General features: G+C 48.0%; 1 protein-coding gene across 9 annotated transcripts in view; it reads left to right on the top strand.

Annotated features, from left to right (window-relative positions):
* The window catches only part of ARHGAP32 (Rho GTPase activating protein 32), a 274980-nt gene that overhangs the window by 225991 nt on the left and 28163 nt on the right, over window positions 1-20826 (top strand). For all 9 annotated transcript variants that reach the window (XM_054086884.1, XM_054086883.1, XM_054086888.1 and 6 more), the window contains one exon: window positions 9854-10003. In XM_054086884.1, the coding sequence (XP_053942859.1) occupies window positions 9854-10003 (150 nt within the window). The remainder of the gene's footprint in view (window positions 1-9853; window positions 10004-20826) is intronic.

The following is a 20826-nucleotide window of genomic DNA, read 5'->3' as shown; positions in this document are numbered from 1 at the left end:
TGTTTTATTGGACTCTTAGGTCAGGGGGGTGTAGAAACCAGAGCTGTTACAGGGAGCCTCTTTCATGCCTGGGATGGTTTGTGTGAGGATTCCCACCCGGATCCCAGAGTAGAGGGAATTCCAGCTTGCTGGCCTCCTCCCACTTGATCAAGTATTCCTGCATGGTCCTTGGGATTCCTGAGATCATTGCTTCCCCCTTAGATTTATACCTTGCTCCCAAAGAGGCAGCTGACAGATGGGAATGTCTACAATTTGAATTTCAATAGTATTTTGCATATCATTTTATCTTTTTGTTTTCCCTCCCGGCTGGCACTTGAAGCCCTAGGATGCATTCCTCAGCATTAATAGCGTTGGGGCTGTTGTGCAGGAGAAGGGGGCTTCCTCTTTAAAAATGCGTACCCTTTGTTTGCTGGAGCCCCGCGGCAGGGAATGCACGCTCTGAAAAATAAAATTCCCAGGGAGAATAGCTGCCGTGATCACAGGAGACACTTTGCATCACAGGGGAGAGACTTTGCAAGGAGCCATGGCTCGTCTGTTCTGATTTGTTCAGAAAAGCTCCTGGAAGCCATAGTCCATTTTAAGGACTCGGTGCCCTGCAGGATCTTATTATTTATGACAGAGGACACAGGAGGCCTTCCCCTTCCACTCTTCCCTGACCTCTTTTGTTCTGGGCACCACACAGGCGTGCTGAAAGAGCCTCATTTGAAATCCAAGCTCTGGACTGCTAAGATAAAGGAAAAGAATAAAGCAGGCAAAACAAAACACTATCTGCATTCCTAAGTCTTGGAAAGCAGATTTAGTTTGCTGCAAATCCCCCGTCGGATTGGGCCCAATTTTTATTTTCAGTAAAGCTTTTTTTACTCTTCTTTAGCTGCGTGAGGAGGATGTATGGGAAGACATCACTTTCATCCTCTTTAAAGCTCTTATATCCCATCAGGGCTGCCTAAAGTGACTGGGATGTGAACGAGGCTTATGTCCGTTGTCTTCAATATTGTTTCCACTCCAGGTGAGGGGGAATTTCGCTTCTGAAGGCAAAATCATGTCAAGATCATGTCAAAATCCTGGCTAAAGTATAAATAATTTAGAAGGTCAGGATTGTAAATAGAAAATGAATCAGAGTGATATTGATCTTGGAAGGGTAAGTCACTGTGATTTGGGAGTACCTGGTGTGGGCTGTAAAGAGCTGCCCTCTGGCCAGTGAAAATAGAGATGGACACCTTTTGAGGGGGGACTGGGAGAGCAGCAGCAGTGTTAGGTGTCATACTGGGAGTACCACGTACTTCAGATGTGTCTGCGCAGTGGGATTGAAGTAACATCTGTGGGACGTGGATTGAGCAAAGGGAGATAGTGTGCTTTGACCCGAGTCTCTTCCTTATAGAATCATAGAATCACCAGGTTGGAAAGGACCCACTGGATCTTCGAGCCCAACCATTCCTAACACTCCCTTAAACTATGTCCCTAAGCGCTTATTCCACATGGATTGCTCCTGCCTCTTCCTGATGAAATAGAACGGTTCCTTCCCAAGGCTTTATGTAAGAGCAAGCGCCTTCTCTCTCTGGGATTGGACTCCCATCTGCCAAACTCCCCATTATTCGACTTTTGTCGTCTGTTGATTCATGTCAACTCCTTTTTTTCATTGCTTGCCTCCTCCCACCACCCGAGCTGGAGCGTGCTGCTGTGCAGAACCGGAGTAACTTGACTGCCGCAGTCACTCCGGTTATCCTGGTTCAGCTGATGTCAGGATTGGGCTGAAGCATTCTTGGTGTTTGAGTGACTCGTGAAAGCTCGGGGCCGCCCGCATCTGTCCAAAGCACTTGATGTTTTTTCGGGTATGGCTTGGATTGCTGTCAAGCTTTTGGAAAAATCTCCTGCAGCACTGCTACTGTTTGTAGAAGAAGTAGAAATCGTGTGGGTGAGGCTCAAGCAGCCGTGCTTCAACTTCATTTAGGCTGTTCTGAAGCCTTTTGATCAAGGGCGGGTGCTGCATGCAGCGTACGCCCGGTGTTGGGGTAAGGGCAGTTTGCCGTCAAACAAGTACGAGTTTGAGAACAGTCAATTCTTGACTCCTCTGCAACTGCAGACAGGACAATAAACATTTGGTTTAGATTGTATTAAAGAGAGGTGGAGGTCAGCCATTAAGGAACTCCATCTGTGAGGGTAGTTGGCAGCTCGAGTAATTGTTCACAGAGAACATGTGGTATTTTTGTTACTGGAGACTGTTGAGCTGGAGAACGTTCTGGCAGTGATGGCTGAGGGACGGTTGAACCTGCTGCTCTCAGGCTGGACATCAGGAAAAAATTTTTCACGGAGAGGGTCATTGGGCACTGGCAGAGGCTGCCCAGGGAGGGGGTTGAGTGGCCTTCCCCGGAGGTGTTGAAGGGGCGGGCGGACGAGGTGCTGAGGGACATGGTTTAAGGGAGTGTTAGGAATGGTTGGACTCGATGATCCAGTGGGTCCTTTCCAACCTGGTGATTCTATGATTTGATGATTCTCTCGTGTACTCGATAGCTTAGCAGTGTCTAGTGCACGAATACCAGGTTGATATTGATGCTTGGTTGTTGGATGTGGATGCTTCCCTGGTTGTCCTTAATGCCACTGCACCACTTACAGAATCATAGAATCACAGAATTATTGAGGCTGGAGAAGACCTCTAAGCTTCTCCAGTCCAACCATCAGCCCAACCCCACCGTGCCTACTAAACCATGTCCCAAAGTGCCACATCTACATGCTTTAAGAACCCCTCCAGGGATGGAGACTCCACCGCTGCCCTGGGCAGCCTCAGCAAAGGGCTTCACCACTCTGTCAGTAAAGAGATTTTGTCTAATATCTGATCTAAACTACTTGAAGTTCAAGATAAGAAATCTGCTAGCCAGTAATGCCTTCTGTGGTACACATCCGTCACCTCTGGGATGGTTCTAAAATAGGGTTTCTTCTCCAACTACACCAGTTGTGTAAGTATTGGAGAGTTACAGCATCACACGCTCTTCAGTGCGGCTTTGGTGCTACAGGAGGGCTTCAGTACATTTTGCTGTCAAGATCTCACATATTTGGGTGTAGCATGGGCATGGGCATGCGAGGTCAAATAGCCACCCTGTCCCAACGTGAACAGGGGTGGAAGGCCAGTGTGGTCTCCCTGACAGACAGAGCCTACGGTTGCCTAGGGCAGAAGGTGATTTTTCAAGAGAATCATTTGATCTTCAGGGTAAGTAAGATAAGCAAAAGAGCTGCATTAAACTCAGCTGGAATACAGAGGCTTAGCAAAAGGTGGTGTGACCGACAGAGGCAGAGAAAAGATGTTGCAGGTGTCTCCTTTGCTATTTTTCTCATCGCTCTACATTTCCCAGTTCGCCTCCCAGTCCTGCTGCTGGCCCTGTGAACTCTTTTGTGTCACCTTGGCTGCTGCCGCTGCTGCCTGGCGTGCTGAATGCCCTCGTCTCTATCTTTTCAGCTCCTCCGTGTTTCCTAGTTTTGGTCTTTGCTTGGTTCTTCCCTTTGAGCTGCAGCCCCCTCTGTGATCAGTTCCAGTCGCGAGCCCCCGCGGTCCTTGTGTTCTCTGACCAAAGCCCATTCGTGCTGCAGTGCCGCTGACACTCTACAAAGCAGCGCTGCTTTTTTTCCCCAAATACAATTCTGGCAACTTAGATAGAATTAATAGATTGCCCTTGGCAGCCCTCGTGCCTTTGAAAGCTCCCTCCTTCCCCTAAGCTGACGGATTTATACCTCCTGACCATGTCCTGCTCCCTTCAGGGCAGGTACGCTGTGCTCCGGGGAATTCATTCAGAGGTGCCCTGTGGTCTGTTTGTTCAGGAGGTCGGGTCGTGTTATCTTAATGCTCCCTCGTGGCCTTAGAGGCTGTGAAAGAATCAGGCACGTCTTTGGCCTGGAAGGGATGGTGGGTTTCTGTACCACGTTGGGCTGTCCCTGTGTGGGTGACACCTCTGCGTCCGGCTGACAGAGTGGTTATTGTTCACATCCAGGTGTGCGTAACAAGTTTGGTGATGCAGAGCATAGAAACAGTTCTTGTCCTTGTAAATAATTCATGGTTCTCATTCACATTTTCACGTTGACATAAAGAAACCTGCTCCACGTAGTCCAAGCCATAGATATTGGAGGTCTTACAGCGACCTTCCAGTACCTGAAGGGGCTAAAGGAAAGCTGGAGAGGGACTGTTCATAAAGGCTTGTGGGGATAGGACGAGGGCAAACGGGTGCAAACTGGAGAGGGGCAGATTTAGGCTGAACGTTAGGAAGAATTTCTTCACCATGAGATTGCTGAGACAGGTTGCCCAGAGAAGTTGTGGCTGCCCCATCCCTGGAGGGGTTCAAGGCCAGGTTGGATGGGCCTTGGGCAGCCTGATCCAGTGGGATGTCCCTGCCCATGGCAGAGCGGTTGGAACTGGATGATCTTTAAGGTCTCTTCCAACCCAAACTATTCTACGATTCTATATTCTGTGTGCACGTTGTTACAGGTGTCTCTGCGCTGTCACACGAAGCAGCCCATGCTGCTGGTCTGGTATGCTCTTGGCTTCTGAATTTACTGTCCTCTCACTGGAAGGGGACTCCTTAGATCCTGCAGCAGAGGCTGGCAGAGATTACCCCGTGATCTGGGCATGAACAAGCACCGAGGGAGTAGCCGGGCTGGCCGGTCGCTGGTGCCAGAAGGTCCCACGCCGACCAAACTAAGCCAAGACTCCAGCTTGTGCCGAAGGCTGATGTTGGCAAGGGGGTTTGCCGTTTTCTGCTTACAGACACTGCCCAAAGGATGGCTCCGGTAGCCTGGGCGGTAAAAGTGATACTAGACTTTGTAAATAACACCAGCAGCATCACTTATCACTTTTAATGACCCATTTTACTCTCCATGTGTATGGTGCTCTCGCGATAACGGGAAATATGTGTTTATTCATGGCTGGTTCTTGTTGTTATAGTTAATTTTAGTGGGTTTTATCTAATGACACTGAAATTAATCACCTTTGACATATTTCAAGACTCCGTATAACGCAGAGGCCAGCCTTAACTGATGTCAGCCTGGCAGGAGATAAATGCTGCGGCATCAAAAAGCAGGCAGCATTTCTATTTTATTTTTCTCTTCTTTATAGAGTGAACCAGTAAGTAAACATTTCTGAATGTTATTGGAGATAAAAGGATGTTTTTAAGCTCTTACATCTATGGAGTTTTAAAATCTCTTCCTGAAAATCTTTATGACCAACGAGGGACCCCAGTGCACAGACGGGTGCAGTTATTGGTGTGAGGTTGGTTGACCATTCTTCAAAACCAGCATCCTCGTCAAGGACTAAAGGACAGTGCTGGTGGTGCTTGGTTCCAGATTCTGGTTGGGTTTTTAGGGCTGTATAAATTAGCTTCCAAAATAGAATCTGCTGTGGCAGGAGGAAAGGAGAAAAGTGTCTTGTTGCTAAGGAACATGACGGAGATTTGGGAGATGTGACTCTGTTCTCGGCTTTGTATAATTTCTCTTCAGCGAGATGTGGGTCCACAGAGCATGGTGAGCATGAAGGGATGGGTATTAAAAATATTTACTGAGTTTTTAAGAAGGGGGTGATAGAACCGGTGCTGTATGTGGAACCAGTTCAGCTCAGTCCATTCACACGGCTGAAGGTGGTCCTGAGTGTCTGCACAATCAGGGGCTTAGGAGATACGCGGCTGAAGCAAACCCAGCTTCTCCCCTCCTGATTCCTGGTGCTCCTCTTTCTTCTCAAGAGCCTGCTTAATTTTAGAGGAGAATGGTCTTGAGGGGCAAGTAGCCAGGAAAAAAAAATTAGCTTGATTTGCTGTGAGTCTTGCTGCAGAGAGAATCATAGAATGGTTTGGGTTGGAAGGGACCTCCAAGCCCATCCAGTTCCAACTGGGACACCTCCCACTGGATCAGGGGCTCCAAGCCCCATCCAACCTGGCCTTGAACCCCTCCAGGGATGGGGCAGCCACCACTGCTCTGGACACCCTGGGCCAGGGCCTCCCCACCCTCACTGCAAAACATTTCTTCCTAGAACTCGTCTCAATCTCCCCTCTTCCAGCTTCAAACCATTTCCCCTCATCCTATCCCTGCCCTCCCTGATCCAGAGCCCCTCCCCAGCTTTCCTGGAGCCCCTTTCAGCACTGGAAGCTGCTCTAAGGTCTCCCTGGAGCCTTCTCTTCTCCAGGCTGAACAACCCCAACTCTCTCAGCCTGTCCTTGTATGGGAGGTGCTCCAGCCCTCAGATCATCTCCATGGCCTCCTCTGGCCTCACTCCAACAGATCCATGTACTCCCAGGCATGGTAATTCTGCAGTCTGGGCTGAGATACACGGTATCGTTCGACTGTGTTCTCATCTTATGGGTGTGAATCCAGAGTAACTCCATCTCTGTGAAACCTGTTCAGGCACCGGAGGGCTCAGAGGTGGGCATTCCATGGCTTGGTTGTGCCTGAGCAAATCCCGCTGCATTGCCTGCGGGCTGAGGATGTGGTTTTGCGTCACATTGGCCATGACAGGGAGCTCGGCATAAGGAGGCGTTGATGGTTGGACTCGATCACCTTAGAGGTCTTTTCCAATCTTAACAATTCTGGGATTCTGTGAGGTCCACCTTCCCTCGCTTGGGCTGTCCCAGCTGTTTGATCTCTTCTGCTGTACAAGCATCGCGTACAGCAGGTTATTTTTAATCCAGGTCACTGCTGTGGCTTCATTCAGTGCAGGGTTCTTGGTAGCAACCTTGGCATCAGTGTTCATCCCACCACTGGGCCCCCTGCGCTGGCTTCATCCGAAATGCATCAGAAGTTGAATCTCATTGTTGGGTTGAGGGTCAAATATTGCCCGAGGACTTGGAAGCCGGGTAGAAGGCATTCCACCTCTGCTTGCTCTTGGCAGGAGCACAGCATACCTGCAGCCTCCTCAGCTCGCACGGCTTACGAGGGCGGCTTAGCCTTACCAGGCACCTACTTGCTTCGCTGTTCTCTTTTACGAGCTGCCCTGTCAGCAAAGAGATGACTGTTTGGATTTTCTCCGTGTTCTTTTCTTCCCCACCCAGGAGAAGCCGAGCTCTGTCAGTGAATCATTCTTGCGTAGGTCTAACACTGGAGTCACCTCAGCCTGAGACGCTGTCACACAGGGCGGGCAGCGGTTCCACACAGCGGTGTGGGAAGCTGGCTTTAACCAAGGAACCGAGCGATGGCTTCAACAGGCTGCTGAGAAGTGAATTTCTGCTTGCTTGACCCGCTCAAGCATTGCTCTGGCAGCGTCTCGGGCCGTTGCACCGATCCGCTCCGGCAGTGCGGTCATAGCTGTTTACTTAATGATGCAGAAAACAAGACAATTATTTTAACCTGAACTGAGCGGCTTAAAGGTGAACAGATTTATTATATTTTAAGAACTCAGGTTGGGGATGTGAGCAAGTACCAGAGACACCCCTGGATCCTGGGAGCGGATTCCTTACCCCTTTTTCTGTGCAATGCCTGAGGTGACACCAGAAGGCACTCGCTGGTCACCAGCAGGAGTGAAATTCCTCCAGTACTGGAATTGGCTGTACTTTTCTTCATTTTCAATCCGTTATCTGATGGATTCATTTTTCATTAAGTCAAGCAAAATGTGCTTCACGTATACAGCGTCTGTAAAATGATTCGAGTGAATACCTGTGTATTTGTAATTGCTTCCTTTGTTGTAAAAGCATCTGTCTCGGATCCATCACCTCCAGCAGCATTATCACAAAGAGCCTGAGGGCTTTCACCCTTTGAAATTCCACACAACTCGGGGGGGAGACTCCATTTATTTTTGAGCGGGGCTGATAGGAGATGATAAATGAGCCGCTACTTTCCTGTGATGATGGATAGGACCAAAATCCATCCTAACTTTGCTTGACGTGTCAAGACAAGCTATTCATTTATTGCGTGTAATTAAAAAACCCCGTCAAACTGAAAACACTCCTTTAATTAAAGCCCCCACAGCACAGTTTGTCATGCTTCTACGTTTAGTTAAGTGACTTGGGTTTGATTGTTGAGAAGGCAGGCAGGGATTTTGTTGGAGATTTTAGGATTTTGGGTGTTTCAGGGTGTTTTGCTGCTGGAGGTCAGTCTTCTGTCACGCTGCTTTATCCATAAACCAGAACATTACTCTACTCACACAGACAGAGATATGTTAAGGTCATTGGAATCAGGTTTATTATAAACAGAGGGATTGCATCAATACTTGATAGAGTAGAAGGGGAAATACTCAGCTGTTTAAAGGGATTAGAACATCACAAAGCATAGCGTGGTATAACTTTGTTCTTGGGAGAGGATTTTTCATGTTGTCTGGTTAAATAATACCCTGTCTGCCTGTATGAAGCATTGCTGCATAAAATCTCTCTTCTGCTGAGTCCCATGTGCCGAGGCTGCTCGTGGGATTCCCGGCTCTGCGTGTTGCTGGGCAGCGGCGGCACTAACGCGATGTGCCTTTCTCACCAGGGCTCCTCATCACTGCTGCTGTTTGGCTGAACTACCATTGCTTTGCTGAAATCTGATTCCGGTGCTCACGGTTTTCATGCAGGTGGAATATACGGTTGTCTTTCCCCTCTGGAATCCGACACCGAGTGGGGCAGAGTGGTTTCTGGTGTTGCCTTGCGGTGCTGTGGGAGTCTTTACAACTTCCTGGAGCTGTAAAGGCTTCCTCACAAAGCCTAGCCTTTATACCTAGCGGTTTGTTCTGTTCAATAGAGCTCTTCTGTTGGAGTTAAACTGCTTTTAAATCATGTGCACAAAGGCACTTTTGTTGGGGAGACTGGGGCCCTCTCCAATAAAAGTTGGCATTCCAGGGCATTGTTCTGCTTTCCATGCAAACCTGCACAGCCTTTCTGCCTGAGTTCCAGCCTCTCCACCCCAGTTCCAGCCTCTCCACCCCAATTCCAGGATGGTTGGACTCGATCATCCAGTGGGTCCTTTCCAACCTAGTGATTTTATGGTTCTATGATTCTGTGATTCTATGATTCCAGCTTCTCCACCCCAGTTTCATGGTGTCTCTCACTTCTGCCTGGTGTTACTCTCCGTTTCCTCGGCTGTGGATGATACTCCGTAGAGGGGCTGGATGGTTTAGCAGTGATCCATGGCACCAGCCTACAGAGAGCGTGCAGCTCGGCATGGAGAAACGGAGCAGGAGGGTTTGAGGGATGTATCTGTAGGCTTCCTGTATTTATTCTAGTGGGGATAAACTGCATCTCTTCGAATTAGCAGCCTTAGTTTTCATTAAACAAAGCAAAGGCAGTAATGCTTTTATCTTGGGAAGGCTGGAGAGGACTCGGGGATCCGATAGTGCCTCGGTGTCGTCTGTATCTCCACGGCTGCAGGGAGGTTGGTTCACTTTGCTGGTGTGCTGGAAGGGCAGCCTATGGCACTTAGAGCCAAACACCCTCTGAGTTCGGCTATTGTTAGTCATTCGTTTGTTCTGGAGCTGCCTAAGACTACTGGAATGAGAGCCAGTAACAAGGAGTTTGTTCAGCTTGTAGATTATGCACTGTGTTTGTTGATGTCCATGAGATTGCTGGGTTTGTTAGTTTAGCCTCGTTCATTTTTCCAGAGGGGAAAATCGTCGCTCTTGGGCACTGCCCACCATCCAACATGCCATGACGGTCCTTTAGTACGCTCCCACCTCGCAGATAAATATGTCTTTGTGTTAACTTCTTCCATTCCAGCTGTCCTCTGTTATTTTTGCATTAGCCAAGAATTGGGACAAACGCGAAGTCTTGGTTCAGTATCAGACCTTGGAAAATCGGTTCCTGTCAATAATTGATGTTAAGATTGCTACAGTTCTTAGGTGCTTGGTAGAGCGCGTTGTGCTTTGGCCCTGCCCAACTGAGCCACATCTAAAATGAAGTGGGGGTTTTATTTTGTTGTACAGTGTCGAAAAAACACGGGAAGCTCATCACCTTCCTTCGTACATTCATGAAGTCGCGCCCAACGAAGCAGAAACTGAAGCAGCGGGGGATCCTGAAGGAGAGGGTGTTTGGCTGTGACCTGGGAGAGCATCTTCTCAACTCTGGCCATGACGGTAAGAAAGAATCCATTCTTGAGTTCTTCCTCCGCTGGGAATCTTATTTCAAGGTGGTCGTACCTAGCAAGGGGTTATTGGTACTGCTAGAGAAATGTGTAACAAAAATCGATGGCTGAAAGATGAATTGAGGCTAATGCTAATGAGAAGCAAGCATTGGGGTTTGATGTGGGAGCACTGGAGGTGAGTGGAACCGCTGAAGATGAGTTCTCAACCTCTTGGTGTCTTCGAATAAATATTAAAATCTTTTTGCAGGGAAATAAACTTCATTAATGTTTCGGTGATTCATTAACTGGGATGTTAAATCCATACGTTTAACTTTTCTAACAAGAAACCCTAACCTTTCTCTAACCTTTCTATGATTCTAGCACGGTTTGCAGTGTAAATCTTTCATCTGCCTTTTCCTTTGGTTTCACAGCATCGACAGGAATTAACTGGATGTTGTGTTTCTGCTTTTCTCTCCGTTTGTTACGGCGCGTCTTCCATAGCTCTCCTTGGTCCCTTTTGCCAGGGTGGTGGCAGGGAAGAGCTGGCCATTCTAGGAGAAAAATCACACCGTTGTAACTACTCTTGCTCGGATGAACTTTGGTTTCACCTGCTCTTTCCTCCCCTCTCCCCGGGAGTCTCCAGCCCAGGCTGTGAAGTCGGGGAGGTGCCTGCATTGCCAGCAGCAAACAGAGGACGTGAATTCTTTCACGGTTCACCAGCCAAGGTCGTTCCCATAAACGGCCCATGCTGAGGGTTATTTGGAAAAACAGCATGGAGCAGCCATGGGCCACAGCCAGTTTGCCCAGGAGTTAAAGCCATCAGGAAACGAGGGATGGGTGTAGCATCACCGCCTGGCTGTGGCAGCTTGCTGATCCGTTCCATATTTTTGCTCCCTGCCTAATGTCATCGATTTTGCAGCAGACCTTCTATGCCAGAGTTGTTAATTTGATGTCTCGCAGCTCTTGCGTGCTATGGAGAAGTGACGTGAGGTGTGGGGAGGGAAGGGAGTTACTCTGTTAGATTTGTTTCCAGTGGTATTTCAGACTCCTCGTTCACATGGACGCCTTTTGGAAAAGCGATGGTAAAGGGTGAGGAGCTGTTGTGCGCTTTTTCCAGCTGATGCAGTTGGTAACAGCACTCCTTTGCCTGCCATGAAGTGGTTTACTACCAGCTGGTGGATAATATGAGCTTGTTCTTATGGAATCAGGACTGTGGCGAGGCTCATTGGCTTGTTAATTGGAACGAGTAGAGATCGTTATCGCCGGGACTTGAAAAGCATCAGAGAGCAGGAAACTGGGTGGTTTGGAGACAGAAACAGACAGTAACCCGTGTAAGAACTACCTCAGGAGTAGGTAATTTACACCACTGGTTAGCTATAGAGATGGGTTTATATTCCTTCTGTGGGAGCAGTCTTGGAGGGCAGGAGACGTGCCGGCAGAGTGAGCTCATTAATGGGAGAGAGAACTCTCTTTTATCCCCATCCCTCCCCCTGTCCTTTTAGTTAGGCACAAGTCAGCAGTAATTAAAGCTTTTCCCTGCCCTCTGCGCTGACTTCTTCCTCTGGCTTTAGGGGGTATGCATTTTATTTAGGATAATAAAAGACACCTCCTGAGCTGAATTAACCTGTTCTACCTCCACTGGAGACTCTTTTTTTGAGTGTGGCAGAGCTCGCTTCTTGTCCTGGTCACTCCGCTGCCATCACGTGCTACTGTGACTGAGCTCTGCTAATGAGGTCTCTTCATCTGAGAAGTAATCAGTTGTTTTCACCCTGGATTTAATAACTCATTCCTGACTCCCTGAAGTGCAGCAGATCCAGTTTGAGTGTTGCTAACAGGGGCACGTCTCCATTTCACACAGCAGGAGTGTGTTTTTCCTGTGTGATTCAGCTCTCTGACCTGTATTCTGAGTGACGTAATCCCCAGGACTGGTTTTGTGGAGACATTTCTGGGTTCCTGTGAATCGAGCTCTGTGCATGCACAGCATTTTCAGATTCCCTCAATGTTCCTCAGCCTGGGACTGCTGAAAGGGAACTGAGATATCACGAGAGAACATGAGTTGAATTAGAGAGAGCGAAGGTGCAGTGTGACTGTTGGGGTTGTCCTATGCAGGGACAGGAGCTGGACCTGATGGTCCTTGTAGGTCCCTTTCAAGTCAGGACATTCTATGATTCTATGCTTCTTCACCTCATAACCAGAACACAAAGAAGTGGTTTTATCCCATCGCAGAGTGCTGTAGCTGAAGTCGGTGTGTGGTACCGGCTGGTGATGCTTTGGGGCTGTAACATAAACCACCTCAGTTCAGAAAAACAAGAAAATAACCCAATCCATTCATAGATTCGTTGGTGTTCTTGCTGGGTTTGATGGCTTGCTGTCCAGTACCCAAAAGATGTAGCAGCTCTGAATGTCGCTGTGGCTGCAAATGAGCATCGAGGCATTCATGTGCTCCTCAGAACTGCAATAGTGAACCAAACTGGAGCGAAGAATTGTATTAATTACCAGTTTTGGGAAGCTGACGAGACATGAATTCTCAGGATTTGGCTGTGAAACAGCGTGAACGATCCTGATTTTGTACTCATGAACGACTGAAACTTTGCTGAACTGGGCTTGTCTTTTAGATAGGAAATAGAGAGAGAGGAGCAGACCGAGAGAATAAAAGGGATAAGGAAGGACAAAAACTGAAACAGGTCTAACATTTTTTTGGTGAACTCCACACTGAGGCAGTTGGCTGGGATTGTTCAGCCGGGAGAGGAGCGTGGTTGCTGTTGGGTGTTGGTACAGCCAGAAGGGAACTGACACACGCAGAGGAGATGCTTTACCCACGGCAGGATGCTCTTTCTGTGGGCTCAGCAAGTCATCGCCCTCCTTCTGCATCTGTTGTGTCCCTTCCAAAAGGAGGATAAGTTGGCCTGAAATGTACAAGAGGAAAGGGGTGGAGAAATGTGAGCTTTCTTCCTGTTACGGAGCAAGAGCCCCAATGATACCGGCCCGAAGAGCTGCATGTGTGAGCTCTACGTTCAGCATCCGCTCAGGACTGAGCTGGCAAAGCATTCATCTTGGTTTATCTGAGTATTTGAGAGGAGTCTTGCACTGAGGCAGAGTGCTCGCTCTTCTGCGTGGTTCCTCTCAGGCTGGCATGACAAAACTCGCATATGCTGAACTGTGAGGCTGCGGAGATTCTCCTTTGGGAAAGGTGTCTTGATAAGATGGGAGGAGTGGAGCGAGCAGGCTGATGCTGCTTCTGCATTTTTGTTTGTGATGAGGATGCAGTTGCCTGGGGAGGCCCTGGCCCAGGTTGTCCGGAGCAGTGGTGGCTGCCCCATCCCTGGAGTTTTTCCAGGCCAGGTTGGATGGGGCTTGGAGCCTCCCATTCCAGTGGGAGGTGTTCCTACCCATGGCAGTGGGTTGGAACTGAATAGGCTTTAATGTCCTTTCCAACCCAACTCATTCTGTGATAAATAGACCTTAAATTTAGCTCACCCCAATTAGGAAAAGCTGTGCTTGCCGAGGATGTGTGTGTTTGGTGTGGGAGCTTGTTAAATGCTGCATTGCAGCATCTGTGCCACGTCCTCATTCACACCTCGGAATATTTCCGAACAGAGCTCTCCCCGGCTCCTGGATTTCTCACGGATGTCGGAGTCTGCAGTTAGCAGAACTTTATGCCTGGCTGCATGCAGAGGCTGATGGGCTGGAGAACTGGGCAGGTTCTTGGCAAGAGCATGTAGCCAAGGTTAAGGCTTTATGCCGGGACCAGAGTGGGTCGGACGGAACCACTGCGTAAAGAGCGAGGACACGTGGTTGCAGTTGTGGTGGTGCCGTTCTTCTTGGTCTCTGGGAGCTCACGGAAGGGTTTGGGTAGCAGCCCCTCAGCCGGGTCTGGGGGGAAAACCCACATTCCTCTTCTGCAAGGAAAGGAGTTGGGAGCCACAGCAGAGGAGGGATTACGTATATTCAAATGCTGCTGGGAATGATGTGCTGGAATTGCTTGGACTCGGAAGATGGGGTATGTAATCCTGGCGGTTCTTTTTCTATGCTGAAAATGTTCCTGTGGCCTGGCTCTTGATGCAGATGATCCCTTCTCTCTTGGTGGTGAGCACAGGCTAACGGTGGCGTACGCTGGGATCGGTGTTCATTTCATGAGACAATCCATACCTTACAGCTTCCTAAGACAGCAGTCAGTAGGCTGAAAGCAAACAGTGGGGTTTGTACCTCTTTATGCATTTGTTGTGTTGATGCATCATCAGCTTCCGTAATTGGAAAGGATAGATTTAGAAACAGCACTCATTGTTAATTGATGTTTCCCATATTGAAGGATCAGCACCTCATTTTTTAATTATTGTAAAATTCCAGTGGGCTGTAATCAACAGGAAGAGGCATTGCTTTTCCAGCTGAAAAAGTAAACGCCTGTGAAAGACAAGGTTTACTGCTTTGCCTAACTCTTGCTCTCTGTCCTTCCTACCCTTCCCAGCTCCCCAGATTTAGTAGCAATTGTTTTGGACGGGTTGGGTAGGATTAAACAAAGAATAAAATAAAAGCTGAGACTTTTCAAGGTCAAATGATAGCAGATAGGTGGTCTTGATCCTGTTATATGGTGGGCACTTGGTGCAACTGTGAGCAAGGAATGAGTTTATTCCCTTCTGCTGGTTATTGTGCTCTTCGGATAAGCTCCTTGGCAGCACCTTGGGGTTTCTGGAGCTTGATGTGGTTCCTCCAGTGTTCTCCTTCCCTGTGAGCAATCTGCTGGCTGCAGTTGGGTGGTGATGTAGTTGTCTTTGATACTAATTTATTGCAGATTTGAGTATAAGGGGAACACTTACCAGAAGAAAGTAACACAAGGAATGAGATCTCGGGCAGCATCTTGGCAGGGATCTGTAAAATCTGGTTCCCCTTAGCTCAAGCACGAGTTGGGTAATCTCTATGTCATCTCTTTGGTTCCTGGTATTAATGCGAGGAGTCTCTTTTACTAGCTAATAATTTGCGTTGTAATAAAAGTCTGCCTGGCTGGCTTTGGATCTCTGCCATCTGTAAAGGAAGCCTTGATTTGGCCTTCAGGACAGCTGAATCTTACGTAGTTAGTAATCTTAGTTTTTCTTGATGTTTTAGGGGGTAAATTTAAGCAGTTTCCTCTCTCTCTTACTGCTAGAGAATGAAATGGAACACAGCAAACAAGAAGTAAAGCAAACTGCTGACAAGTAGAAAGTTATAAATGTTGGCAAAATTATTGCTTTTTTCCCTTCCTTTCTTTAAAAACTGCTTTTAACTGTAAACACAAGGCAGCCCCTGAAATCCAAGAGCTCCAATTTATGTTCTGAAAGCTCAGCTGAACTCCCCGCTCATGACGTCCTTGATAGGGAATCGCTTCACTTCAAGATTTTTGCTTCAGAAAGACTTCTTAGCATTTGCAGAACTTCCATCAGGAGGTGATCCTCAAGCTTTATCTGAGCAGCTCAAATAGTAAAGAGTTACCTGGTGGAACAGCAACCTTGGAATGTGGTTCCCCAAGGAATTGTTAAGGTTTGAACGCTGGCAGCCACACCAATAGATCTGTTTAGGCAAAAAACTTCTTCTTATACAAAGGTTTGTTGAAATGGTGCATGAAGAAGATCGGTGGGTGGCTGTTAGCCGTGCCGTGTGGATTGGAGTGATGGAATGGGCCACAGTCATTGTGATGGGCTGAGGAGAACGTTGACTGCGGATCAGGCTGAAGGTTTATATTAGACGCATTCATTCTGTGAACGAACCCAACCTTAAGGGCATTTTTGTACTTTTAATGGGTATTTTCCGAGTATCCGAGCTGACAATTTTGAATGTGAACTAAAAAGTTTTTAAACCTCCAAGCAGGTTCAGCTCTGGCAACCCACTTTCCCTTCTGACTCTTGTTTTTAAGCATTTTTAAGCCTAAAGGAGTTGATGGTTAGGACATAAATCTGAGTTTTGAAGGGCTTTTTTGCATTTCTCTTTTCTGCTAAGACCCTTCTTGTGTGGTTTGGGCAAATCACCTAAAAGAGGATTCCTCTCATTTCTCTTGGACATGGAGCAGTTAGCCTGGTCCGAGGTCACTTGTGGCCCTTTAGAGCCGATGGAGGGGGATTCCACCTGTCTACCAGGTGTTTAAACAAAAAAAGTGGATTCTAACTTCCCCTCTGGCACAGCAGGAAAAACAATTCACCTTTACTTATCCAGTAATTTTTTTAATACCTCCTTGATATCTGGGGAAAGAGAACTGTAAATAAAAAACATGGCAAGAGGAGGATTCATATACAGGTCTACAGCTCACAAATTGGGGTGAGGGGATGTGTCTTGTCTTTCTTGATGGTCCCACCTACTGCAGGGATTGAGGAAACTGGAAATCGTCCTGTTCTGCCTCCTTTTATAGTTTTTCTGTGTGCTGTGTTCCTATGGAGAAAATAGAACCAATTGCGTAGGACATGGCTCGTCGTTGTGAAAGGGCAGATCCCACACTGGGATGTTTTATTTGGTTAATAAAAACTTGTAACTGGTCCATCAGTGCCCACCAGTGAGTTCAGGAACAGCTGCCTATGGATAGGGGGGGACGTGGTTTCCATCAGTACATTTTTTACGGTACTTGAAACGTTAAAAGTTGTTTATAAACTGAATGCCATAGAGATACTTTAAAACAGCTTCTCCTCCCCAAGTGATTTATTTCTGTGCTTGAGAAATCATTAGTAAAGGGGAGGATTTGCCACGTGCTCTTACTGATTTCCCTTGGATGTTGGAGCCCAAACCAATTGTCTCTGGTCCTGTGTCATTTCCTGCGTGGTTTCCCTTGAGCAGGGGAGGAATACCGGCCTGTCCCGGCGCTTTTGCTTGCATCTGGGTCCAAGTTTGCCAGAGCTCTGTGTGCAGGCAGTGTAAATGAGGGAAGAAATGGTTGTAAAGTGGTAATTCCGTGTGGCTCTTGGGAGTTGACAGCCTCTTTGAGCTCACAGGATTATTTGCTGTACTGTTCCATGTGTCCAACTGTCCTTCATGAGGCGTGGAGCACCTTGATCCAGTGGAAGGTGTCCCTGCCCATGGCAGGGAGTTGGGACTGGATGGGCTTTAAGGTCCCTCCCAACCCAAACCATTCTATGATTCTATGACAGGCTGAGAGTTGGGGTTGTTCAGCCTGGAGAAGAGAAGGCTCCGAGGAGAACTTACAGCGACCTTCCAGTACCTGAAGGGGCTACAGGAAAGCTGGAGAGGGGCTGTTCATAAAGGCTTGTGGGGATAGGATGAGGGGAATGGGTATAAACTGAGAGGGGCAGATTTATACTGGACATTAGGAAGAATTTCTTCACAATGAGGGTGTTGAGGCCCTGGCCCAGGTTGCCCAGGGAAGCTGTGGCTGCCCCATCCCTGGAAGTGTTCAAGGCCAGGTTGGATGGGCCTTGGGCAGCCTGATCCAGTGGGATGTCCCTGCCCGTGGCTGCGGGGTTGGAACTGGATGATCTTAAGGTCCCTTCCAACCCGAACTATTCTATGATTCTATGATTTAACTACCCCTTTTTTTCAGGAGGCTGCCAAGATACTGAAGCCTGTCAGCCTCAGACATGCCACAACCAGTTTCCTTCCACTATTTCACAATTTGTAGTAATTTTTTTAATCAAAATCCATCTCCAAAGGACTTGGGCAATCACTGACCCAAGCTGTAGTCAGAGTTCTGGCTGGGGAGCTGGGTGCTGGCAAGCTCACACCCCATCTCTCACACACCTTTTGTACCCTCAGGGAGCTTGTTTGGTATCTCCCCTTCCATCTCCGTGCTTGTAAAATCAAAATAATAGTCCAGATCTGCCCCTGAGGTGCCACAAGGGTAGATTTGTAGTGTTTGTAAAGTACTTGGAAGATGAAGGGCGTGCTATAAACATTAAATAGTATTTATTCAGGTGTTCACACGGGTTGGCACGCACAGATCCAGAGTAGCCTTGTGAATGTAGGAAATAAATGAACGTACCTGTGTGCATCCCCTGTATTTAATTTGTTCTTTTGTTCTTTGGTTGGGTTTGAGTAATTTCACAGATCTAAACCTGCCAGACGTTTCAGAAACTGGACGGTACCGAATTCACTGCGTCTTTTCTGTAAATTGTGAAAAGCCTGAGTCTTTTAGGTGCCTACATGGTCCTTCTGATCTGGCAGCACGTGCCTCTGCCCGCAGAAACCCGTGTGACAAAAAAAAAGGACCCACAGCCTGCGCAGAATTGCGATGATTTGACCCCAAAAGGCGGAGGAGCAGAGAATATTCCCCTTTGCAGAAGCAATGGTTGAAGACAAGTTGATACTTTAAAAGCTGATAGTTTTGATCCTTTTCGGGCAAATTTCCAAACATAACAGGCACTGTTATTGCACCACTGAGTGTCTCCTGAATGGCTGGAACTCTGGATTATGGGATGCAGGGCTAGCATTACAAAGAGATACATGGGATCCCCGTGGAGAATTACTTGTTTGGAGGAAGCACTTGCAGAAGGGAAGAGCTGAGCAGCAGCATAAGCTTTTGTGGTCAAAAAAAGAGACAGTTTCTCTCTCCCCTTCTTTTTCACCCTGCCTGCAGCTGTGAGAAGCGACATTCTTCATGCCTGAGTGACCTGGACGACAGCAGGGGGTTGAAAATTAATGTGCATTTCGAAACAGCACAGCTGTAGGGGAACAAACACGAGAAACAAACGTTGCAGGAGTTGCTTGTGCTCTTATCCCTTGCTCCACTGCAAGCAAGGGAGATGCTTTTCCTCTCTCAGCTTATTGTGGGAAGCACAGTTGATGAAACCAGCAAATCATAGAATCATGGAATGGTTTGAATTGGAAGGGACCTTAAAGATCATCCAGTTCCAACCCCCCTGCCACGGGCAGGGACACCTCCCACTGGATCAGGCTGCCCAAGGCCCATCCAACCTGGCCTTGAACACCTCCAGGGGTGAAGCAGCCACGATTTCCCTGGGCAACCCCTCACCATCCAAATATGAATGTATTAGTAGTATGTTTGTTCTGTTTTGTGGATGTTTTGCATTAAAACCAAAAAAGCCAGCTCCAGGGAATGAGGTGGGTGCAGCCTGGGCGATGGCAGTCCTGTAGGAAGGCTCCAGTCTTTGATACCAGCGCAGAAAGACACCATGTGCAGCCCTCAAGTGCAAAATGCCCCAGCACAGACATCCCAACAGCATCCAGAATGTTGCTGATCTCGCAGGACCTGAAAAACCTGGTTATCCGCCTTCCTGGCTTGATGCAACGCAGTGGGATTTATGTTTCTCGGGCTTGAACTTTGCACTTTGTCCTGGGTAAACTGCCATAAAAAAAGAAGGTCCAGTCATAAAAAGCAGAGTCCAGTGCCAGAGGCCGATTCCGCAGACGAGCACTGCATGATATCTGCTCCTGGGACCGACGCATGGTTTATGGCCTCTCGTCCATAGTGGTGCTTTCCCAAGAGCCCAGGTCGCTGTTCCAATAAAAATGTCCCACGTTACCAGGAAATAGTAGAGTGAGTGATAGCCAGCCCGGACTTTACTCAGCCCATCCGCGGCACCGATAATGTTAGTGTGGGAAATGGGGAAGAGAGAGTCGTGGTGAAGGTTGCTGTTGGGTTGGTCTTGTCCTTCTCTCTTACTTCTGCTGATCTGAACAAGACGACATGGATTTAGGGGTGAGACAGAAGTCCTTAGAGAGGAATCTATTAAATCACATTTATTTTTTTTTCTGGAGGGGTCTGCATGCTTACAGAACAACCTGGGCAAGCGGCTCGCTGAGTGCCAAGAGCCTCTTGCAGACAACAGAAAGGAAGCCTTTAACCTCTCTGTCCCATGCTGGTGTGTACCTTCTGTGAACTCTCCCTGTAGGGTGTAGGGAGGAGTTTCAGGAATGAGAAGTTTGAAATGGGGCTCCTAGAAAAAGTTACAGCTTGAATTATTGCAGCACTTTAGTGGGTATTTGTTTTTCTTTTGTTTTAGGAAATATTTGGACACTTTTTTTTTTGCAAATTTGAGCTAAAAATAGGAAGAATGGCTGGGATAAAAGCAACCGTGTTTCTTCAGGCAAGGTTATTCATCGGAAGGTTTTTGCGTGGAATCATGGAATGGTTTGGGTTGGAAGGGACCTCAAAGCCCATCCAGTTTCATGCTCCTGCCATAGGCAGGGACACCTCCCACTGGCTCAGGGGCTCCAAGCTCCATCCAACCTGGCCTGGAACCCCTCCAGGGATGGGGCAGCCACCACTGCTCTGGGCAACCTGGGCCAGGGCCTCCCCACCCTCACAGCAAAACCTTTCTTCCTACCATCTAATCTAACCATGCATTAATTTGGCAAAGGAGTTCCTTTGGCTAATTTCAGATGAGCGGATGTTGTCCAAGTCTTGGCCAGGCACAGAATCTCAAGGAAGGAGCACATCCGTAATGAACTTTGCCCCGTTTGTGTTGTGCTGGGTGTTCCTGGGACACTCTGCCCTCTGCGTGTACCCATCCATCTGCATGTTTATACAGGCAGTCTGGATGATTTGGAGTGAGCTGCCTCCACCTCATCTTCACCTTGTGGCTGATAGTTTAAATTTATATTCTTGTGGCTTAAACCACAACCTTTAATCTGCTCTCACACTCCCTCACTCTGTTTTTTCATAGGCTTCCTACGCATCATTCCACCTATTTGATAGCCATGGTTATTACCTGTGTTTAGGCAGTTCAGAGTGGCACTCGGAGCAGTTGATTCTATTTTCCTTGTTCCTGCTGGGCTGCAAGTTTAGCATTCTATGTTTGCTATGTGTGGAATTCAGCTGAGCAGCTGCGTTTGGGCGCTCTACGGCCCATTAACCAGCCAACAGCCCGGGCTCGTGTGGTGGTTCACCTCACTGCCGTGCTATTG

Source organism: Cuculus canorus, chromosome 23 (assembly GCF_017976375.1).
Source record: "Cuculus canorus isolate bCucCan1 chromosome 23, bCucCan1.pri, whole genome shotgun sequence".
In the NCBI taxonomy this organism is placed as follows: Eukaryota; Metazoa; Chordata; class Aves; order Cuculiformes; family Cuculidae; genus Cuculus; species Cuculus canorus.
This window is presented reverse-complemented; position numbering and strand designations above follow the sequence as displayed.